General features: G+C 37.9%; 1 protein-coding gene across 2 annotated transcripts in view; it reads right to left on the bottom strand.

Annotated features, from left to right (window-relative positions):
- Positions 1 to 25,698, bottom strand: part of DENND4A (DENN domain containing 4A) — a 115,921-nt gene that overhangs the window by 28,045 nt on the left and 62,178 nt on the right. For both annotated transcript variants that reach the window (XM_080930743.1, XM_080930744.1), the window contains 7 exons: positions 24,583 to 24,801; positions 23,485 to 23,630; positions 6,749 to 6,882; positions 5,110 to 5,245; positions 4,615 to 4,821; positions 4,398 to 4,526; positions 4,018 to 4,159 (listed from right to left, as the gene is read on the bottom strand). In XM_080930743.1, the coding sequence (XP_080786869.1) occupies positions 4,018 to 4,159; positions 4,398 to 4,526; positions 4,615 to 4,821; positions 5,110 to 5,245; positions 6,749 to 6,882; positions 23,485 to 23,630; positions 24,583 to 24,801 (1,113 nt within the window). The remainder of the gene's footprint in view (positions 1 to 4,017; positions 4,160 to 4,397; positions 4,527 to 4,614; positions 4,822 to 5,109; positions 5,246 to 6,748; positions 6,883 to 23,484; positions 23,631 to 24,582; positions 24,802 to 25,698) is intronic.

Raw genomic sequence — 25,698 nt, 5'->3', positions numbered from 1 at the left:
TTCAATTGCAAAAATCCCAAGGCCAACACAACACCCTGAATGAACACCCCTGCTTCCTGTCCTGAGAGACAGCACCCCAGAAGGGGCCTGATTGTGGTCCTCTGAAGGACTAAGGTATTGTCTGTGACAGGACACAAGGTATTGAGTGGTGACATTCCAGGAATGGAGCACGGATTAACATCTTGGGTCTGCTCATCAATCCCCACAACACCTGCACAAAATTCTTTAGTGAAACCAGCTAGAATGGGGTTGCGTGCACTAGTGTTTAGATTTTCTATGGACATCAGGATAATCTCCAGTCAAAAGCATTATTCTGTTGGTTGCCTAGCACCTACTTCCATTAACATACATGAAAGGAAAAATTTCTAGGTAACTTGCTTTTGGTTCCACATTGTAGTCAAGTACATATATGCATTTACATTACTCTGAGGGTACTAAAACCAGGCAAGCTAGACAGTCTTCATTCAAGTCCATCTAGGTAAAAGTCTGGGTTGTTTCTTAAAGCTAGGATCTCCCATATCCCTGACTGGCCTGGAACTCTCTCTGTAGACCAGGCTGGTCTTGAAGAGATCCACCTGCCTCTGCCTCCCGAGTCCTAGGATTAAAGGTGTGGACTACCATGTCTGGCCTGAGTTCTATCTAAGCAATGGAGAACAGAAATTCACAGGGAATTCATAAGACACACACATAGGTAACTGAAATTCAATGTCTAATGATTCTACCAAAGTCAGGTTCCTTTAACTTCACTGACAAATATTTTTTTCTTAAAACTGAACCAAACAGTTATAGAACTATACCTTAGTACAAATATATAGGAGTGAGAAAATATAGTATGTTAAAATTATGTTTAAAGTGATGGGCCTGGTGACACACACCTTTATTCCAGTACTCAGGAGGCAGAGGCAGGATCTGTGAGTTCCAGGACAGCCAAGGAAGAGAAACTGTCTCAAAACAACCCTTTCCCCAGCACTCCACAAAAAGCTAAGGTTCTGAGTGGCAGGTGATGTGTAGGAATGTGTGATTTTAAGTAACTTGCTGTTTTTGTATGAACTTCCAGTTCCCAGATTTATAAAACACAAAGTTATGTTTATAAGAATAAAAATAAGTTTTGTGAACTTGCAAAAAATTCTACAGAGGTTATATCTATCACTCACTCAGAAACTTACTATTATGTCTTTGATATTAATATAAGTTGTTTTGCTTAAAGGACCTTTCAGGTCTTATTTCCAAAGAAATCGCAAATAGAAAAATTTAAAGATATTTTTGTTAGATTTCACAGTATTCTGAACCAACCTTTTAAAAAAAGGCAAACTTAATAGAACACCTCTTCATTTTAAGGAACTAACCTTAAGACTGATTTTCATAACTGATTAAATTCATACTGTAGGATCAAGAATAAAATCAGGTAAGAAAGAGTCAATGTGCTACATTTTAGCAGAACCAGTTCACATTTATAAGTCTTAAAAGTAGACTTAAAATGAAAGAGACTGAAATAATGTTTCCATTTTCGGAAACAGCATTCTTCATGTTACAATGTTTTTTTTTTTTTTTTTTTTTTTTTTTAAGTTTCTGCCCATTAAGAGTTTATGCTCATAATATACTAAAAGTCATATTTTTAAATAATGACAAGTCAAAATTCCACAAGTAATTTAGTGGGTTTAATATTAATGCTTTCATGTGTGTGTAAAATTACTTATTTGTAGTGTGTGTGTGTGTGTGTGTGTGTGTGTGTGTGTGTGTGTGTGTGTTTGGACATGTTTGTGGACCTCCAGACAAGTGGCGAAGCTTGTAAGAAGAGTGGGTCCTCTCTTTTCATGTGGGTGCTGGGAATGGAAGTCAGGTAACTGAGTGTGGCAAGAAGTGTCTTTACTCACAGACCCATAGTGCCTGCCCTTATGTACAAGTCTTGAATATCAATGAAAGTAATGTCATAGTCACTGCTAGGACTTTTGCATTTAAATTGAAACTTTTTCATTTAAAAAGGTTTAATTTAAAAGTTGCAAAAATTTAACAAATTTAAAATTTTAGAGAAAGTTCTTGGTGGTGCTCTTTACCAGTTTTCTCCTAACCATACCCTACACAACCACAGCATAATATTACAATTAGAGAATTAATATTGGTGTAATACTCTTTTTATTTTTCTTTTTCTTTCTTTCTTTTTTTTAAAAATATGGAACGCTTCATAAATTTGTGTGTCATCCTTGTGCAGGGGCTATGCTAATCTTCTCTGTATCGTTCCAATTTTAGTATATGTGCTGCCGAAGAGAGCACTGGTATAATACTCTTAACTCAGACACATCGGTAGGATTTCTTAAGAAAATCTGTCCAAGAAAGTAATATGTCAAGGGGCTGGAAGTACAGCTCATTGGCAGAGCCCTGGCCTAGCATGTACATTTGATTCCTTGCCTTAAAAGAAAGGCACCCCTAAAATGCTGAAGAAATTTGTGGCTACCTAGAGTTAACTGTATTATCATGAACTAAATACTTGAATTAAGTACTCTGTAACCTCTCCAATAAATAATAAAGAAAGCTACATGTAGCAATTAAATTTAATGTCAAGTGTCTAATAGAAATAAAAAGTGACAGTTAAATATGCCATTGAAAACAAAGTAAAAACACAGACTAGCAAATATAGTTTTAAAATGTACTATAAGAAATGTATATAGAAGTACACAAAGATGTCTGTTCTGCAATGTGTGTGCCTTGACCACTATCCATGCAATCATGACTGACAGCATCCGTCACTGCCATATGCTTCAAAAATCTAGTTTGACAGCATTTTAGAAGTACCAACATGACACAGCAGAATTTGTTGTTAAAGCTAATCACTTACTATGGAACCAATGGGGAAAGTGCTACATACTCAGCAAAATTCAGCTACAACACAGAATCTATTGTGAATTACTTATGACTACTAAAACAAGATCACTAAAGGTTGATAATTTAACAACTGGAAAAAGAGGAATCTAGTGTTTCCTAAAATGGGAAGAAGTGTCTAATACAGGTAGGATTTCCTTAATCTTAAAATCTGAAACCTAAAACTTATGCACCAACAAGACATAAGTGGAAAATTCCACAGATGATCTCATATAGTAGATCATATCAAGCCTCAGAAACATCATAAACACAACATAAAATGAACATAAGGTTGTGTGTGTAAGTTCTACGTGGAACAAGGAGGTTTCTGTCTCCCATGTAGTTCATTACACATTAACAAACACTGAACAGCTAAAACTTTCTGACTTCAGGTTTCCAGAACCAGGCATTGTGTACAATAGTTAATTTTTAATTAAAAAGTTGCTGGCTGGCATAAATCCCAGAAAATATTCAGTATTTTTTATGTTTTTTGTTTGATTTTTAAATATCTGAGCACTCTATTTACATATCTGCATGCCAGAAGAGGGTATCATGACCCGCCATGTGGTACTGGGAACTGAACTCAGGACTTTTAGAAGAGCAGCCAGTGTTGTTTTTTTTTTCAAATCATACATTTTTTATTGATTATCTTACTAATTTACATTTCAAATGTAGCCCCTTCCTGGTTTCCCATTTTATCCCCCAACCCCTTTGCCTCTGTGAGGGTGCTCCCCCCCCCCATTCCCACCTCACTGCCATGGAATTCCCCTATGCTGAAGTGTCAAGCCTCCACAAGACCAAGGGCCTCCCTTCCCATTAATGTCTGACAAGGCCATCCTCTGCGACATATGTAGCTGGAGTCATGGGTCCCTCCATATATACTTTTTGGTTGATGATTAAGTCCTTGGGAGCTCTGGGTGGCCAGGTTAGTTGATATTGTTGTTCTTCCTATGGAGTTGCAATCTCCTTCAGCTCCTTTAGCCTTTTTTGTAGATCTTCCATTCAGGTCCCTAGGCAGCCAATGTTCTTAACTACTGAGCCATCTTACCAACCCAAATATTCACTATTTTAAGTACTTAAAATTTTCTAAATATATAAACTTTCACCAATTAGTTTTGAAAAAATGCAAACCATGTGCATACCTTATAACTCTTTAATTACCTGAGAGCGCTGTCTGTGGTAAGTGTGGATGTTTCTTTAAAGCTCTTTTGAACTGTGCAACTCCTAAAACAACATTTCTTACTTTTGTCCAGAGGAAATAGCCGCTACGACTTCTTGAAGGCCATGTACTTTCCAAAACAGCCTATTCATTTAAAAATACAGAATTACTAAAACAATTTTCATAAATGAATATACTTCTGAATCAAGTTAAAGAAGATAAAAGTAGATTGTTAACACATTAGAAAACAAAAGTCTTAATTTATGAAATATATTCTGAACATTCTAAAACAAATACCAGTAGCCCCTGACTATTTTTGCTATTAACTTAATGTTGTACAATGACAAAAACATATTTTTCCTTATTAAATTCAAATAATTACCTTATTGTAATACCCATAAGTGATTGCATTGGGGTCAATACCAGCTTTTTGCATTTCAAAAAGCACTCGAACCGCAAGTACAGGCTGGTCGTACTGTCCACAGAGCTGCATGAGAATGCGGTAGCACACCTGCAACACAGGTTGAGAGGTACAGAGACATAAACACACGTCTGCACAGGCATCTACATTAATAACACATTGGGGAACATGTTATTACCTCATCGGGTGGATCCATCTTCTTCAGCTGCATTTTTTTAAGCACATCATATGCTGTTTTCAGAGCCCTGACTTTGGAATGACAAACCTTCACATAAGCTGGGAGACAAATAAACCACAATCCATAACAGTGACGTAGCAGACACCGAGACCACATCTGAGGTATAGAAGAATACCTCTTTGCAATCTTATGGGCTGATTTGATTTCCTAGAAAGAAATCCAAGGTAGCATCCTTATTAATCTGAATGGTGATCACAGAAAGTTACATGCTTTTTTAAAACTTTCGACAACTAATATATGTTAAAGTCTCCTCTTGAGTTCTATGTGATATATAAAGTTTAAGGTCTGATTACTACAAACTACATTCAGAGCATCAAGCACCTTGTCATCTGCTAAAGATTACATCTGTGAAGTAAAGGTTATCAAGGGAAGATGAACATCAGATGTACTTTTGGTCTGATACTTGATTACATGAGGAACACAGTTTCAAAGCACCTGTTTTGTTCTTCTGAACATGGGAGAAGGGCTGCCAGGACTGCTTGGTTTTGAAGGTAGCTTGTTTTTTCTCGCTTGTAGAAATCCTTCAGGCCTCTCAAATAAATTGTTCCTGAGGACTGGAAATCCATTATAGCTGTTTCAGAGAAGAAGAAATTGCCTTTCAACCACAAAGAGATTGCTACTAGCTAGAAGAATTAACACCAAATAATGCATTAACTTAGAATTTAAATATAGTTTCCTATCAGGTTATAAAATATACTCAAAAATAAATATTGTTTATAATTAGACTTAATAGATCTGGAAATGAAAGAGGAAACACATTTTAATGACCTTGATATCAAATTCCAAAGCAACTCCAGCAAACTTTTTAAAATTAGTGTTCATATAAATACTTAGCTAGTATTTTTGCATATGTTATTGGTAGTAAAGGAATCACAAAATGAAATTCTTTCAAACAAGACAACCAGTAATAATGTTGCTTTGGATAAAGATATTTGCTGGGGATTGTGACACATGCCTTTCCTCCCAGCACTTGGGAGGCAGAGGCAAGAGGATCTCTAAGTTTGAGGCCAGCCTGGTCTACAGAGTGAGTTCCAGGAAAGTCAGAGCTATACAAAGAAACTCTGTATCAAAACAACATATATATTTACATAACATATTTTTCATATATATAATTTATACTGTCTCTTAAAAAGATGGAAACAGCAGTGCAGGTGTGACCTCTCAGCACACTGGGCTAGACTCTCACGTTGTTTTGGTTGGCTTATCAGGTTAGCTAGTGGGTTTAGGATCTCACTTTTGGAAGAAAGAAACAAACTGTGATTCAATGAATTACAGATATGAAACAGTACTAAAATCCTTAAATAAAGTAGTATAGAAGAATAAGAACAATTTAAAATATAAGAGGAAATACAGCCTTAGATAAAAGTACATGTAGATAGCATTGAGAAAAAAGTAACAACTGTGTCCCCATGGCTCTCATCTTAATGGACCCAGGACTTTCCTGTCTCCCCTGAGACACTTGAATGCAGGGATAGCACATTTGTTTAAGTCTATATAGAAATCTCTCAGCAGTCTCTTAAAAAATTCCTAAATTAATAATAGTAGATGTCAACAAGTCTAAAATTTCATGTCTTACAAATTTATAAAACATGAGTAGCTTAAAATTATGTGCCTCACAAACTAAGGCAACAGATAATGAACCTAAATTACATTCATTATTTCTTTATAAATCAGCTACATTAATTAATATGTGTGTGGCCATAAAGGAGGAGTAGGAGTGAGGAAACTGCTTTTAGTGAAAAGTAAAAATCAAAATTCTATAATAAACTAATACAAGTGAGTATTGTCTGCTCTAATTTAACAAGTATTGATAGGTATACTTAAAAAAAAATTAGAGATCTACCCAAGCATATGAAAAATTTATTTTACAGAGAAACCCTATCTTAAAAAAACAAAAAAGTTCTTTTCCCCCGTCTTTGCCTCAAAACTTAATGGATATGGGATAGATTTGCTTACCACCTAAAAATTAGAGATCTTTAAGTTTGTATTTTTGAAAATAACACAGTCCTTAGAAAGCTATGCGACCGATGAAGGATTGCTTCCCTGTCAACTGCATGCGCTGTTTCTTGAATACCTGTACTGTAATGGCGGCTCTTCACCATTGGGTAGATGGGGGATCTCAGGTGGTGTCACAAAAACAGTATGTTCACTTTTGAAAGATGCATCCAGTTCTATAAGTCGAACTTCACCACTCTTGTCTGTATCCACCTGAAGTTTTAAAATGCATTTAAAGGCCATACTGGTTAGGCAACAATTCATTCAAAGAAGAATGGTTAGTTAAATATACCATTTCCACCAATATCTACTAAAGAACTATCTTTAAGAAGTACCCTAACCTGCTGAGCAATCTTGGTAGCCCTATTTCTAATTTTATGTTTATCTATGTCTTTGTTTTAATTGTATTTATTTACTTATTTTGAGAAACCATCTCACTATGTAGCCCAGGCTGGAACTCACAAGATTTGCCTGCCTCTGCCTCCCAAGAACTGGGATTAAAGGTTTGTGACACTATGCCCAGTTCCATGATTATGTTTGCCATACAGATTTTTTTGTATATGTTCTTCCTCCCAAACATGCACACCAACAATTATCAAAATGTTAAATGTGAGTGATAGCATCACTACCAATTTATTTATATTATTCTCTATATTGTTTATTTTCCAATTAAAGTAATGAGTATTAGTGTTACTTAGTTTTTGAAAAACTCAAAGTTATTATTGTTAGAACACCACATTTTTATCCTGTTGGAGGATATTTAAAAACCTGTTTGTACAGAAGAAGCTAACTTTCTTTTTTTTAATTGAACAGCTTTATTTTAAAAACAAAGATAAATGTACAGATTTTAAGCATTTTTGCATAAAAGTATACCAATACATTTTTGTCAGTACTTGGTTTTTTTTAAAGGTTTGATAGTGTGCATTAAGATCTTACTAGTTACAATGAGCATAAAGTACATGTAAAACAAGATGTGACCTGGAATTAGTCAAAGTTTTCTTGGTGTGTAAAGATTAAGCATAATGGTTTTTCATTTTCTTTTTCATTTTTTTTTGAACTTCATATAGTCTGTGAGTTGTTTCTGGGGTGTTCTGAGCTTTCTGGGGTTAGTATCCCATTATCAGTGACTGCATATTATGTCTGCCCTTTTGTGACTGGGTTATCTCACTCAGGATGATATTCTCTAGATGCATACATTTTCTTAAGAATTTCATAAAGTCATTGTTTCTGATAGCTGAGTAGTACTCCATTGTGTAAATATACCACAATTTTTGTATTCATTCATCTACTGAAGAACATCTGGGTTCTTTCCAGCTTCTGGATATTATAAATAGGGCTGCTATGAACATTGTGGTGCATGTGTCTTTGTTGTATGTTGGAGCGTCTTTGGGGTATATGCCCAGAAGTGGAATAACTGGGTCTTCAGGTATTACTATGCCCAATTTTCTGAGGAATCGCCAGACTGATTTCCAGAATGGTTGTACCAGTTTACAACCCCACCAACAGTGGAGAAGTGTTCCTCTTTCTCCACATCCTGGCCAGCATCTGCTGTCATCAGAATTTTTGTTCTTAGCTATTCTGACTGGTGTGAGGTGGAATCTCAGGGTTGTTTTGATTTGCATATCCCTGATGGCTAAGGATGTTGAGCACTTCCTTAGATGAGAAGCTAACTTTCTATTTTCAGCTTGTCAGAAAGACTTTCAGGCTGCCCTGTATGGAGCTTCCCATATGGAAACATTGCTGAGCCTGTCTGTTTCTCTGAATTATAACTTGAGAAAATGTAACTTTTAACTTTATTTTTTATCATTTTCTTTTGGCATGCTTTTTCTGACCCTCTGAGCTTCTCACCCTCCTTCTGAAGTCTCCCCTCTCCTCTGACATGAGGCTTCTTGCTGTCTTCCACTGATACACAGACCACCTTTCCCAGATCTCACTCACAAGGCATGGCTTTGTCTCTTCTCTTCCCTCCCCTGCTCACCCATAGCTGCCAACATTTACAGACTGCTTGCTCCTACTTTTTTTTTCTCCCAAACACTAATAAACTAGTCCTTGAGCACCTTTCTGCAGCCTGGGGAGAGGATGTCTATATTGACCCCAGCAAGGATACAATGAATACAATAAACCAGAGGAGCATGTGCCCTATCAGCACTCAACACTGGTTTGTTTGTGTGGTGCTGAGGACTCAACCAGAGTCCTACACTGTGTAGGCATGCAACCTTCCACTAAATTACAAACCCAGCCTAGTATGGTCATTTTTTGACAGCAAGGTATGTTCAAACATTTCTACTTTATTTTTATTTTAAGAGAATAACAGAATGTGAAAAAAAAAAACCACCTATCAGTGCTATCAATGTTTTGTAGGTTTGTAATAGAAACAAACTACAAGTAATACGTGTGTCAAACAATAGGTAAATAAAGAGCAATTCACCAGATAAAGTATAGTTATCAATAATAAAAAATAATAATTCTATAGCTTTCTGCCTGAATAAAACATATACAACACCTTCATTGCTTCTTAAAGTCCCATGAGAACAACAATAAGAAAGTTAGAAATAAGAAACCAAGATATCCTGCCCCAGAAGCATTGCAGGTGTGGCTGTTAATGTGCATCAGTAGGTGTCAGAGAGAGAAAAGATATGTCTATGCTCAGTGTTCTGACCTGTGAACATTTGAATGATTAGTAGCCTAACTAATTTTCCCCTGGGGGGGAAAAAATGGGCCTGACAGGATAACCAGTTAGGTGCTGTATAGGCTAAGTCACACTCCCAGGAAAGGGAGTGAAGTCTAAAACAAACACCCTTTGCTTAAGACCCAGGCCTGGGTAAGGAGCCAGCCAGAGATGACCACTAGACTGGTGCCATGGGTCCTTGATGGGGAACTAGCCTGAGATAACCACCAGTTTGGCACTGCACAGATGCTGGGAAGCAGACTATGCTCAGATAACCCCTGCCTAGTGCTATAATGTAAGAGTGGGCACAGTACTCCCAAGAGAACCCTAGAGACCCTGGGTGCCACTAAGAAGAGCAAGTAAGTAGTAGAGAAATGGAAGAGAAAACGAAACAGAGGATGTGGGTACAATGAAGAGAGGCAGAACTGGAAACTATGGGATAGTAAAAACAGACTGCTGTGAGTAGCCATTGATGCTATCTAGAAGCATAGTGGCCTGTGCTGCTACCAGGGACCAGGTTTGGGTCCGTGGCTCTAAAGTAGCAGGCAGATATCTCTGGTCTGGTCTTCTGCCTGGGAACATGTTGATGTCTGAAGGTTGTGCAGAATTGGCCCCACTCCTCACCTGGGCATCAAGAAAGAGCTCATCCTAGGGTGGTGTGAAAGCAGAAGAACTGCCCCTGCCCCTAATCAGCTGCAGTACTTGGCCCACACATTGTGGAAATTGTGGGTGAGCTGCCTTGAGGATATGAGTGTGGGAGAGCTGGCCCTGCCACCTATCACCTGTGCCATGGCATGTTTGGTGGTATGGACCAGGGAGAAATTCACCTTCTCTCCCTTTGGCCCTTGTCACCGTTGGCAGGAGGGAAACTGGCTCCAATGGGGTCATGAGAGCTGGAGAGCAGGCCCTGCCCCTCACCTGCTGCAGTACAAAAGAGCAGGCCCTGCACCTCAACAGGACAGTACAGTTGAGCTGGCCCTGAACAATGGGGTTGTAGGTAAGCCAGCTCTAAGGGCAAGTGCAGGAGAGCTGGCACTAGCACTTGTCTGCTGTGCAGTAGGTGGCTTGGATGAATGAATGATGCCCCCTTCCTTTTTCCTCATCCTTCAACACCTATGGCAGACAGTAGAGCTGGCCTCAGGGTCATGATAGTAGAAGAACTGTCCCTGTCCCTAGTGGCTGCAGTACTCAGGAGAGTGGGTCCTGCACTTGCCTGAGCAGCAGGGTAGAGCTATCCCTGGTTGTGAGGGTTGCTGGTAAGCGATCCCTGAAAGCAGAAAAACAGGCAGGCTGAACAGCTCAGATATCTCTCAGGCCCAGATCCAGGACTTTGAATTGGCCACCCCAATATCTACCCCATCTATGAACTGCTGGAATGCATGAAGAGGCTGGTCCTACAGATCCAAAACTAAAGGATCTCCATGACACAGTGCAACAGCAGGATATTAATTAGAGTGGCACCCCAGTGAGGTTCCAGAATTGGCAGAGTAGCAGAAGCCAGAGGCCTTATACAGATTTTACAATAAACATTTGCAAACAAAGAAGCATAGACAAAGGAGTATACTGTGGGGCACACTTTGACACACTACAGCTTCTTTAAGATTTTTTTCCTCTGTTGATGGGGAGGTTACAAAGCTACAGGGTAGGAATGAGAAGAGGGGGATATGAGTAGGACTGAGGTGCATGATGTGAAATTCACAAAGAACCAATAAAAAAGAAACCAAGACAAAATGAACTGGAGGGAGACAACAGCAGAACTGTTCAAACATTGACCAGGCACTGAAGAAAGGAAGCAGGAGGATGCCAAGATACAAGCTGTTGAGTGCTTTGGATGTTAGCCATAAAACATGCTGTGTGAGCTGGAGAGAGGGCTCAGTGGGTCAACTGTCTGTCACACAAGCAAGAGGACATGGCACCATGCATCTATAATCCCCATGCTGGGGGAATGTGACAGGAGGAGTATGACAGGAGGGTCCCTAGTCCAGTGAGAGCAGTGGCCTGAAAAAACAGAGGCAGAGTAAGTTTGCTGCACTCTGGTGGAAGGCCACATAGCCAGGTGTATGGGTAGCACCAACTGTATTCAATGGGTTAAAAACAAAGAAGGACACAAAAAATTGAGTGGGTAGGGAAGGCGGTTAATCTGGGAGGAATTGGGGAATAGGAGTTAATAATGATCAAAATACATGTTAGGCAATTCTCAAAGAACTGATAAAAATGATCAAAAAATATGTTTTTAAAAATGTAGGAAGCAATAAACAAAATACCTAATAGTGACCTTTGGTCTGAACATACACAGTACACAAACACACACACACACACATATATTTATATCACACACACCATGGACATACACAAACATACAAATATCACACACATACCATGAACATATACAAACTTACACATATCATATATATATATATATATATATATATATATATATATATATATATACACACACACACACACACACACACACACACACACACACACACACACATATATATATATATATATATATATATATATATATATATATATATATACATACACACACACCATGGAAAACACAAACATATATACACACAACCATGCCCTTGAAGTTGGAATAAAGGTGAGACTGAAGCAAGAACATTAGCACCTTCATTTAAAAACTCCCATAACTCAGGAGTTAGAAACTACCTCTTATCAATGCTAGGAGAAGGCTAGGCATTTGCTGCTTTGTTTTCCAGGGTGAATCAAAAGACTTTGTATTTAGAGACAATGGAGGAGCTGAGTTACTCAGAAGGGAAGATAACCAGGGAGAAGAAACCTTAAAAACAATCACAACAAATAAGTCTACAATCAGGAAGCAAGAACAAGATGTCAGATAAAAAAAGAAACATTCAGTATGTTTGTATGGAAATTGCAAACACATCAGAAATAAAAGTATATTATAAGGAATGTCAAAGAAATCAGTTAAAAAGCAGAAAGATGGGGTGGAAGGATAAGACAATAAAGAAACTATCAGGGCACAAGTGAATGGGGCGAAGAGGAGACTCTAATCAGGGAAGGGGAAATAGAGGAGGACAGAGCATAAAGTAACAGTAAGGATACCTGAATGGCTCATAAGGAATCATACTATTAAGTATCCACCTAAAAAATACCTATAATACATTTAAGTTGATGTGTAAATATGCACATATAGCTTAAATAAAAATGTCCAATATAGGCTGACAATGCTTCTCCCTAGAGCCACAACCATGAAACAAAAATTCCAACACCAGGTATGAGATGCTCTCCTTTGAACTGTTGGTTAGGATTGTCTAACAGACTCACAAAATATTATAGACTACTGACTGTTATTACCCTTGGACATCCTCCAGATATAGAAGGTAAGTCTCTATTGTTAAAGACTCTGGGAGAGGTGCCAGAAGCCTAGAGCTGAATATAACCTGAAAGCCTCCTCTCTGAGGACCAACAACCACAGTACCAGAAAGCTCCATGCATGCTTCCAAAGGAGAGAAACAACCAACAGTTCTGTTCAGCTATGACACTTGTGAACCCAAGGGTGAGCAGCATGGCAAGACAACAATTGAGTGAAGGGCTCAATAGTCACATGCATATCTTAGCAGGATCCATTGGAATTAAGATCTTTATGATAGAAATTGTGCCAGTAGTGAAAACTTAGCCAACTACCCAGGGTTGGTGAAGTTCATGAGTCTTGGCAGAGAACCTACAAGCTCCATTAAAACAGCATAATCCCTAGCTACTTTCTAAATAATAGTCATACCCACAGGTAAGTGTAGTTTTCAACCTCCATCAAAGAAACTTCTTTTTGCAACTGTCAGAGAGCATTACAGAAAACCACACCAATCAAATGCCGAGATGAGAAGCCTCATCTGTCCTGACCAATATATCTACAATACAACTTGTACATGTAAGTAAGGCTCAGAGATCACTGTGAAAGAGAGGGTAGAAAGATTGAACAAGCCAGAGAAACAGAGAACTTGCTATGAGACTATGTCCCCTAGAAATGTCAGAAGCTATGCCCATGATTGAAATCTTACCAACATGGCTTCCTAAATGTGATTTGAACACGTTCAATACCAATAGACATGATAAAGTAGAAAGGGAAGCTCATGAGGTCCCAGCCCTAGACAAAGAACTACAGACAACTAAAGAGCTGAGAATGGGAGACACAGACTCCTCTAGGAAAGAGCTCTGATTAGTTATCCATGACCTGGTCAGCCCTGAAAACATGTATATATAACTGACATTATACAGACCGAGCTGGTTGTAATTATGTATTTAGGAACACACACACACACACACACACACACACACACACACACACACATACACACACACACACACACACACACACACACACACACACACTACCCCATCACCAATAGTCACCAGAAAAAGGACATAAATTTGAAAGAAAGCAGAAGATATACATGATAGGGTTTGGAGGAAAGGAAAAGGGGAAGAGATGTAACTATACAATAATCCCAATATATATATTTTTAAAAGTAGAAGATGAAAAGGAGAAAATTATGAGGATCAGGCTAGGAGAGTCAATATTCAAATAATACATATTGAGAGTGTATGTGCATAATAAAGGAAATTAAAAAATTCTAGAAGTGAAGGAAGTGAATTCCCAAATTAAAAGGATCCACACACATCCATTCACTGAATAAAGAAATGCTTATAAAAGGCATTTCCCCATATTCCCAGAGATTCCAGGATAGCAAGGATCTTCGAGGTGCCCTGAGAGAGAAAGAGATCAGACAGAAATGTCTAGAAGTCAGGATGGCATTAGACTTTTTGTCAGTATCTCACAGGGTAGTAAAAGACAATGCAGCCATGAATTTCAAATACCAATTCAACTAAGTTTGCAATCAAGGGATAGAGGAGAAGGCATTTTCAGACAGCTTCACTATAACAGGGAAATACTCTAAGTAGTTACTGAAATACAAGCTGAAAGTAGGGCATCCAGCTCCAGCAAGAGGCTAATAAAATTACCAAGGTGCTGGAGGAGGAAAAGTCTAGATGGTAGACTAGAAAGCAGTCAGTTCGTATTAAAACAATTAAGATGAAACATTACAGTAAGATTTTTAAAACATAAATGGATAAGTTGGTGTACTGAAGAGAGCTTCATTCTTCTTAAGTTTCCAGATGAATCAGTGTTAGGCTGAGGACAAAAGTAGCATAACTGTTCACTTTAAGGGAGAAAGACAATGTGCTTCTGTATTTCTCTGCACTACAAAATCAAATTCAGTCTGAAACTGGCCCATAAATTCAATACTTTGGCAAAGACATTGCCCTTTAATTGTATGCCTAAATTTTGCATTGAATTATAAATATAGCAATGTCACAAATCCTACATTTATCACCTGGACATCTCTGTCTTTGGAAAGTATAGTCATAACTGTCTAAATTGAGAGAAAAATAGATCCAACACCATGCAGAATAAAATTAAGATATTTTCATATTCCCTTTGTATCCTTCCAGAAGACACTGATATGCTCAGGAAATGCTGTAAATGAAGACTTGAAAAGCCAGAAAAGCCTCTTAGCTGACAATCCGATACAGACTGCCTGCAGCTGAGTCCCTTCTAATAGAAGCAGACTACATGGATTTAAAATATAATCACATGAAGAACAAGGACACATGTTCTTAAATTAGTCACAAATAAAATGCAAATAATTCTTATGTTGTTATTATTTCTATTCATCATTACTCATTTCAAAATAGACTCAAGTATTTCTAGTTTGAATATGCTAAGGTCAAAAGAGGAATATGTCTAACTTATGTTCAAGCACAGGTATGGGTTGGTGGAGGGAACTAATATGTTTGTTTGTTTATTTATTTATTTATTTATTTATTTATTTATTTTCCATTGTTAAAATTTCAGAGGTAAGAAAATTTGTTTACTTTAAAAAAATGAGTTCAAATTTACCCAACTAAGAAACAGCCTACACATAAATGTTTTTTTTTTCTCAAAGAGTAATAAGACATTCTGAAAATGCTTGCAGCTTAAAATTATTTATTGAGTTATGTTCAGTGTTCTTATAGGGGTACAGGACTATGAAAGGCAGGAAGATTATACTTATATTTCAGGGAGTTCTGTTCTGTAACTCCAGAGATAACTAACTTCTACTCCAACTTTACACATAAAACTTATTAAAATACACATTAGGTCTTATGATATTTTATTTTCTCCAATAAAGTGTCTCTTGAATTATAACAAAACAAATATGAATAACCGTGGTTTATTATACTCATTCTCAGGATTTCATTAGTTTGTTTTTGCTTAGCTTTGTTACTAATCTAGACCTGCACCGTACTTCTTAGCTTTGATTTTCTGCTTAGTCAGTAAAATCTTCAAGTAGTTCAATGTATGTATATAAGAAATTTTTCATAGAATCCTGACTTCTTAAATAGGTGTTGGGGATTGGTTCTAATGCTATGATTCAATAGGGAATCTGCGTGAGTAAACACTGAAAGTCCTTGTCCCTAATTGGCTTATGATTGATCAATAGAGATGCCAGTGACTAATGGCTGGGCAAAGGGAGATGGGTGGGACCCTTAGATTAGCACAGGCTAGGTAGGACAAGGGAGAGAGCAATAAACAGAGGATCATCATAATGTGGTGGGAGGCAGATCAGATTTAGAACTGCAGGAGATAAAGCCAACAAGCCATGTAAGAATTCGGGTAGGTGGCCACTGGCTACTGGTTACTTCCCACTTCTCTAATTGGGCCTGGGATAGCAGGGGGAGGTTTAGGAGTGTCTAGCCTTTGAGGTAGCCAAGGCATTTTAAAATTAATTGGTGTGTGTGTGTGTGTGTGCACGCGCGCGCGAGCATGTGTGTGTGCCTTCCATTTGCAAATCCAAAGAGTTCCTGGGCAAGTAGTTGGAGGCATGCAACCTGGCTGGAGCACAAAGCTGTGTTGCTGAAAACTCACTGGTACAAATAGGTTACAAAAAGAATGTTAGAATGTGAACTCAGGTCCTTTGCAAGAAAAGCAAGTGCTCTTACCATTGAGCCATCTCTCAAGCCCCCTGGAATTTATATTTTCAAAGAAATTGTTTAAATCATCTATTGTCAGAGCAGAGCCTGGCCCATCTGCCACCCGGAACGGTGGCTCGTAGAGGCTGAGCAACTGGTGGGTGGGAGACCTGGGCTGCTGGGGAGCAGAGAGATCTCTGCGGAGTGTACACAGAAAGTGCACACCCTGCCTTGCCCTGCCCTGCCTTGCACGATCCAGCGACTGGGAACAGAAAATTAGAACTTCTGTTTCCACCCGGAGGCGACTTCAGGACGCAGAGCAGAGCCTGGTCCATCTGCCACCCGGAATGGCGGCTCGTAGAGGCTGAGCAACTGGTGAGTGGGAGACCTAGGCTGCAGGGGAGCAGAGAGATCTCTGCGAAGTGCACGCGGAAAGTGCACACCCTACCTTGCCCTGCCCAGCCGTGCCTGATCCAGCAACCAGAAACAGAACGTTGGAACTTCTGTTCACACCCGACGACTATGAGGCATAAAACAGGGCTCGGCCCATCTGACACCTGGACCAGTGGAGAACCAGGGACACAGACCAGATACAAGGGAAAGGCAAGAACATATCACTGACAACAAAATGGCAAGAGGAAAGAGAAAGAGTATATCCCAAGGAAACCAAGACAATCTAGCAACACCAGAACCCAGCTCTCCCATAACAGCAAACATTGGAATTCCAAACACTCCAGAAAAAGAAGACACAAACCTGAAATCATACCTCAAGATGCTGATAGAGATACTTAAACAAGAAAGGGAGGAAAAGCAAAAAGATTCAGAAGCTTTTAAAGAAGAAACAAGAAAAACATTCAAAGAACTCAAAGAACTAGAGGAAAACAGAACCAAAGAAATAAAGGAATGGAAGAGGGAAATTAAAACAGAAATTGACACAATAAAGAAAACACTAAAAGAGATAACCCTAGAGTCAGAACACCAAAAAAAGAAATCAGGAGTCACAGAAGCAAGCATTTCCAATAGATTACAAGAGATCGAAGAGAAAATATCGGGGGCAGAAGACAACATTGCAAACATAGACAAAACAGCCAGAGAAGATGCAAAAAACAAAAAGCTCCTAACCCAAAATGTCCAGGAAATCCAAGACACAATGAGAAGACCGAACCTAAGGATAATAGGAATAGAAGAGGGAGAAGAGTATCAACTAAGAGGCACAGTAAATATCTTCAACAAAATCATAGAAGAAAACTTCCCTACCCTCAAGAATGAGATGACCACGAGCATAAAAGAAGCCTTCAGAACTCCAAATAGGTTGGACCAGAAAAGAAATACCTCCCAACACATAATAGTAAAAACATCAAGTGCCCAAAGCAAAGAAAGAATACTAAAAGCAGTAAGGGAAAAAGGTCAGGTAACATATAAAGGCAGACCAATCAGACTCACACCCGATTTCTCAACAGAGACTATGAAAGCTAGAAGAGCCTGGACAGACATCATGCACTCCTTAAGAGAGCACAAGTGCCAGCTCAAGCTGCTATACCCAGCAAAACTATCAATCACCATCGATGGAGAGACAAAGATATTTCAAGACAAATCAAAATTCACACAATATCTGACCACAAACCCAGCACTACAATGAATTACAGGTGAAAAACCCAATACAATGAGGGAAAATACAGCCTAGTAAAAACAAGAAAACTCCTAAACAAGAAAACTAAAAGAAGAAAAAAACACAGACATCCAAAAAGGCAATAATGGCAGGAAACAGAAACAACTATTCCTTGATATCTATTAACATAAATGGTCTCAACTCCCCAATAAAGAGACATAGACTATCAGACTGGATACATAAACAAAATCCAGCCTTTTGCTGCATACAGGAAACTCATCTCAGAGACAGAGACAGACACTATCTCAGAGTAAAAGGGTAGGAAAAAAACTTCCAAGCAAACAGCTCCAAGAAGCAAGCTGGAGTGGCTATTCTAATATCGAATAAAGTAAATTACCAACCAAAAGTTATCAAAAAAGATAAGGAAGGACACTTTTTACTCATTACCGGGGAAATCTGTCAGGAGGAACTCTCAATCCTTAACATATATGCTCCAAATAAAAAATCACCCACATTCATAAAAGAAACCCTACTAAAGCTCAAAAAATACATTTCACCCCACACAATAATCGTGGGAGACTTTAATACCCCACTCTCACCAATGGACAGATCAGGGAAACAGAAACTGAACAAGGACACTGCAAAACTAGCAGAGACTTTGAACCAACTAGAATTAATAGATATATACAGAACATACTATCCTAAAGTAAAAGAATACACCTTCTTCTCACCACCCCATGACACCTTCTCGAAAATTGACCACATAATTGGACACAGAACGAGCCTCCATCGATATAAGAAGATTGAAATACTCCCATGCATCCTCTCAGATCACCATGGTCTACGGCTGGTCTTTAACAACAACAAAGACAACAAAAAGCCCACATACACATGGAAACTAAACAACGCTCTGTTAAAGGATAGCAGGGTCAAAGAAGAAATAAAGAAAGAAATTAAGGATTTTCTAGAATTCAACGAAAACGAAAACACAACATACCCAAACCTATGGGATGCAATAAAAGCAGTATTGAGAGGAAAACTCATAGCCCTAAGTGCTTCCAAAAAGAAATTGGAGAGAGCTCACATCAGCAACCTGACAGCACAGCTAAACGCCCTAGAACAAAAGGAAGCAGATATACCCAAAAAGAGTAGACGGCAAGAAATAATCAAAATTAGGGCAGAAATAGACCAAATAGAAACAAAAAAAAAACCATTGAAAAAAATCAACAAAACAAAGAGTTGGTTCTTTGAGAAAATCAACAAGATTGAAAAACCCCTAACCAGACTAACTAGAGGGCAAAGAGAGAGTATCCAAATTAACAAAATCAGAAAGGAAAGTGGCGACATAACAACTGAAGCTGAGGAAATTCAAGAAATCATCAGATCCTACTACAAAAACTTATACTCCACAAAATTGGGAAATCTGGAGGAAATGGACGAATTCCTAGACATATACAAGATCCCAAAATTAAACCAGGACCAAGTAAACCATCTAAATAACCCTATAACACCTAAAGAAATAGAAGAAGTCATCAAAAGCCTCCCAACCAAAAAAAGCCCAGGTCCAGACAGGTTCAGTGCAGAATTTTATCAGACATTTATTGGGGATATAACACCAATACTTGCCAAACTATTCCAAAAATAGAATCAGATGGAATATTACCCAACTCATTTTTTGAGGCTACAATAACCCTCATACCTAAACCACACAAAGACCCTACAAGGAAAGAGAACTTCAGACCAATCTCACTTATGAACATTGATGCAAAAATACTCAATAAAATCCTTGCAAACCGAATCCAAGAACACATCAAAACGATAATTCATCATGATCAAGTAGGCTTTATCCCTGGGATGCAGGGATGGCTTAACATAAGGAAATCCATCAACGTAATCCACCATATAAACAAACTCAAAGACCAAAATCACATGGTCATATCACTAGACGCTGAGAAAGCATTCGACAAAATCCAACACCCCTTCATGTTAAAAGTCCTGGAAAGAACAGGAATCCAAGGTCCATACTTAAACATAATAAAAGCAATATACAGCAAACCAACAGCCAACATCAAACTTAATGGTGAGAAACTTGAAGCAATCCCACTAAAATCAGGGACTCGACAAGGCTGCCCACTCTCCCCCTACCTATTCAACATAGTACTGGAAGTCCTGGCTGGAGCAATTAGACAGCAAAAGGAGATCAAGGGGATACAAATCGGAAAGGAAGAGATAAAAACATCACTCTTTGCCGATGACATGATAGTGTACTTGAGTGACCCCAAAAATTCCACCAGAGAACTCCTACAGCTGATAAACAAGTTCAGCAAAGTGGCTGGATACAAAATTAACTCAAACAAATCAGTAGCCTTCCTATACTCAAAGGACAAACATGTGGAGAAAGAAATTAGGGAAAAGGTACCCTTCACAATCGTCACAAAAACTATGATAAAATTTCTTTATGTGTATTTTCTTTTCCAATATGTCAACAAAGAACTATAAATACAATACACTGTATTTTATAAAAAAAATCATCCATTGTATTGACTCCTATTATATGAATAAGGAACCTATAGAAATCCCTAGACAATCTAAAGTATTAACTACTAGGAGATCTCCTTAGGACAGAATGTAAAGAGATTGAGTAAAATTACAAGTCTTGTACAGCTTACAATATTAATACATATCTCATTAGACTATGTGACATTAGTTTTTGTTTAACTAAAACACATGACTTGTGAATAAAATACAATAAATACATAAAAAAGAAACACTAAAAATTCTCTTTTTAAAACTTAAACTAGAGTCTTGCCACCTAGCTCAGTGCTCCCAAGTGGACTAATGCATTGCTGCATGTCTCTAGATAAGTCCTGGCCATCAGTTAGGTCTCATATGACTCAGTTAGCTCTCTCTCTCTCTCTCTCTCTCTCTCTCTCTCTCTCTCTCTCTCTCTCTCTCTCTCTCTCTCTCTCTCTCTCTTGCACACAATTATTTTTGTAAAATGGCTCTAGAAAAAAAAACTTACAGATATGCCTTCCCATTTCTTTCAATATTTTATTTTATAAGGCATGCTTAAATATTTATTAAAATATTGGAAATGGTGCTGGAGAGATGGCTCATCTGCTTTTTCAGAGGACTGGAGACTGGAGTTCAATCCTCATAGCCCAAATGGGTGGCTCACAAATTAACAAGAGGAATTGTGAAGGTTAGTGTTAACTGTCAACTTAACTGAATCTAGAACTATTAGAAATATGGGCTTTAGGTATATCTGTGAGTGATTGTCTTGATTAATTAAGGTGAAATGGCTCATACCACTATGGATGGTACCATTCCTTAGGCAGAGGACTCTGGACTATGTAAGATAAAGCAAGCTGAAAATTCATGCATGCATTCACTGCTTTTGTCTTCTAACTATGAAGCAGTGGTCTCAAGCTCCTGATGCCTTGACTTCCCTCACATGATAATATGAGCTAAAATAACCCCTTCATTTCTTAAGTAGCTTTTGTTAAGAGTATTTATCCTAGAAACAGGAAAGGAAACAAAGATATCATCTTTTAAGGACATGATATTTTGTTCTATTATTGATGATGTCCACTTTGACCACTTAATTTTAATGTACTGTCTGTCAAACTTTCCCACTATACAGTTCAGTTCACATTTATTTTGTAGGCCAGTACAGCACACTATGTTAAGATCTTGCTTATCATCAGACTTTAAATTATCAATTGATGTCTGCATAGACATGATTTCCCATTTATTCAACAGGTTAATTCATTACTAACATTTAATGCTTGAGTTGTCTCAGATCTGAGATATATGTTATATGCCTCTATCATCCTTGGGGTAATTTCTTACTCCCTACTACAGGGTATTTTAGAGTTTATCTAGGACTTTTCTTTGCCCTAAATCTGTGGCCAATCATTTCTCCAAAGAGTCCTGATCCCTTTTGCTATTTAAAAGCCAAAGTCTATGCCTCTTTGGTATGAAAGTGTGGCTACTCCCAGGTTCTCACAATATACAGAGCCACGGAATATATGTGTATGTACATAGATACATGTACTTATTTCTATAGCTGTTTCTATCTTTGTTTATCACGGAAAACCAATAATGTGTTTCCGAATTCTCTCTCTCTGTCTGTTTCTTGGTTTGTTCTACTTCTTTCTAAGTTTGTATGTGTAGATGCCTTTCCTGACCATGGCAATCTTTATCAGTTTGAATACATTTACCTATGTAAACATCTTCCCTACCTTTGTATAACCTCTTCCCCTCTTTGGTACTCTGCTCCCATGCAGATGACGTCTTCATCCTAATCTGACAAATTTGTACACACTGAATTTCATGCCTACCAGGCCAGCATCTCCTTCATCCAAGTTACAGTCTAGCATCTCATTTGCTACGTCCAACCCCTACTCTGTTGACCCTGTGTAGGCTCTGAGCTCCACACTCCTCACCATTGTATTCTTCAAATCCTGGTTAAGTTCTGATACCTGTCTGCCCCAGGAAGGATGTTCTTTCCTTCTTGTTCTGAGTCCCGTGTAAAGCTAGATTTCTGAATGAAAGCTCTTTGCTCGTGGCTGTGGCTCAGGTATCTCCTCTAGGCAACTCAACTTTCTTAACCATACTCAAGATTAGACAGTGTGTTCAGAGCCACTGTTTTCCTGCTTCCTTTGGTTCTAGCATGAACCCAACTTCACCTCACCTAATAATAAAAGGATTGAGCAAAAAATGAATAATTTCTTTAAAATAGAGTTAAAATAAGGTATAAGTTCACTCTCAATTATAAAATTAGTTATATGATGTCTATTATGCTATGCTCTCTACTCTAAGCATGTAATATCCCAGGATGTTAGAGGTTCATGTGCTTGGGAAAATGTCCTACTCTATAAGTGCAAATATAGGGTTAGGAACCTAACCTTAACCTTATCAAGATAAAATTCTTACAAAACACCTTTAAGAGTATGCTTTTGGGGATGGAGTGACAGCTCAGTGGTTAAAAGCACTTATTGCTTTTGCAGAGGACCTGAGGTTGGTTCCCAGCATCTGCAGCAGGTAGTAAACAACTATCTATAATTCTAGTTCCAGGCTATCCAATGCCCTCTACTGGCCTCCCACACTCTCGTATACATATGTATATAATTAAACAGTGATTTAAAAATTTTTTTCAAAAATAAATATGCTTTAAGAAAGATGGCTTAACAGATATAAGTGCCTGCCACATAGGCTTAACAACCTTGTTCCCTCTCTGGAACACATAGTAGAAGAGGACTGTCTCTCAAACTGTTCAAGACTGTTCTCTACCCTGCCCACATGTGCACAGCTGCACACACACACTTACGCTACTACTAACAATAAATAAAGTAAAATTTAATAAAAGTATGTGCTGCAATTTCTAGGAGACTGCCAAAATTCTCATTGTAAGTGGTCAAGTATGAAAATAAAATTATTTTAGACTTTTGTTACGAGCTATAAATAGAACAATAACATAACATCTATAGCAGTCACATAAAATAAGCCATGGCACTGCAGATTACTGCAGACTACTTACTTTATCCACACAGTCATCAAAAAAGGCTAGGCTTGCATCTTTATCGCTGACAAAAGAACATTCCTCAATGAAGCGAATAAACATTTGTGTTTTGGTCATCATGTTATAGAATTTTTGATGTGATCGGTCCCGGCTTCTTAAGAAAGCTATTCAGTATAAATAGATAATATGAGAATAGATTCAGAAAAATTTTTGCTAAAAAAAACTTGATCAACAATATCATCTATATTCTCTTTTTGTTCATTATTTTACTGAAAAACAAAACAAAACAAAAGTTCTTTGATAAATGAGGAAGAAATAGAGAAAACAACAGAAAAGGGACACACAGACAGTGGAAGCTTTCACCCGGAGTTATGGTACTGTCTTGATAATTAGACATAAACTAGTATAGCTCAGCCTCTACAACTGCTGCTGTGGACAGCATGTTTCGTGTTGTGTGCATACTTTCGCTGCCTCTTGTTCTCTCTCTCTCTGCACTTATTCTATTTAAGGTCATGACTAAACTGCTCACTCTCTTACCTTCTAATTGTTCATCTTCTTGACTACATGCTCTATGAAAGAAGTACCTCTTTTGTTACTGATATATTCTAAATATTCAGCATTGCATGGCACCAAACACATACTTACTAGATTAATTTCTTTTTCAAATATTAAATACAAGAGAAAATAAATATATAGCATGATACCAATTCATTGTACTATGGGCTTCCCAACTTCCCTTTTATCCCCTTGTAGTATAGACAGAAAATAGTATTTGTAAAGCGAACTGAAATAAAACAAAAAAGTCCATTCAAGCCTGGAGATGACCATCCCAGGGGTTTGTGGCAGCCCTAAAAACAGAGACAGTTGGTACCTCAACACAAATGTGACACAACAAAGTGAAATTAAATGTGCTTGGGAGGTCCTGTAGTTCTCAAACAGAACTTCTCTTCTTAGGACTCCAATTAATGAAGAACTTCCCTACAGAGCTGGCACTCACACGGCCCTCAGAGCAGGTGCCTGTTTTGCTAAATATGAACTATTAATTCAGAGAACCAATGATTTGTTACAAGTTTAAGCTTAACAACATGAAAGCTATAACATTACATTATCACTCACCTTGAAGGGCAAAAAGAGAGGTTGCATCTGTTGCTGTCTCAGATGGGGCTTGTGTTATTGGCCTTAAGTATGATCGATAACCTTTTAAAATAGAGGCCATGAAAAACAAGAATGCTTCCTGGATTTCCAGATCTATCATGTGCAGCCTCTTTCCGGAATTAAAATCATAATCATTCATTGCTAAGTCCATTAGTCCATCATCTCTTGGTCTCTGCTGCACTGTGAAGAAATACAGGGTTTGAAATTTTGCCTATGAAAAATAAGGCTCACACTAGTTTTAATGAAATGTATCTTTTTTCAAAATTGTTCACATAACCACAACTCTTCCATTTACATCACTTTGTAGTATGCAAACCTCAAGAAAAACTTCTCTACCACATTTAGGTTCTGTTGAGCATATTTTATCTAATTTACAACTAAAATTATTCCTGTAAATTTATCATCAGAGTAAGTTCATGCTCTAACATAACTACATATGTATGTGTGAGTATGTATGTGTATACACACACAAGTAAAGAAAGTTCCTAACAACCACAGCACTAGAAACATAGAATCATTTTGATTCCTTTCTTCATAAAATCCAAGTGCCTGAAGGATTAAAAACAAAAGGACTAAGAAAACTAAAAGCCTCTTCATTGACAACTCAATGACAGGGCCAATAGATGGTAAGGAGTAGTTTACAGTAGAGGAGCCTGGCTGAGGCACTCTGTCCCTTCCAGTACGGTGGATTGAAAAGCCCAGTAGCCGTCAAGCAGGAGTAACCAGAGCACACTGATGAGAGGTGGAGGAGGGAGCATGGCCACTGAAGCACTCCTGCCAATGACACACAGCCTGATTTTACAAGTATTCTCCTAGATAAAAAAAAAAAAAAAAAATCACGCCAGGGACCATTTGATAACGTAAGTATAATTTTATAAAAATTTATTTATTTTACTATGTGTATATTTTGCCTGTATGTCTTTATGTATATCAGGTCTGTTGGATTTCCCAGAACAGATGATTGAGAACCATCATGTGGATGCTGGGAGTTAAATCTGGGTCCCCTGAAAGAGCAGTATTGTGAAAACAATAATAATATTAAAAACTATTTTAGAGAATATTCAGAAAAAAACTTGA

The sequence above is a fragment of the Micromys minutus genome (assembly GCF_963924665.1).
Source record: "Micromys minutus genome assembly, chromosome: 16".
NCBI lineage: Eukaryota > Metazoa > Chordata > Mammalia > Rodentia > Muridae > Micromys > Micromys minutus.
Note: the sequence above shows the minus strand (reverse complement) of the source record. Positions and strands in the feature narration are given on the sequence as shown.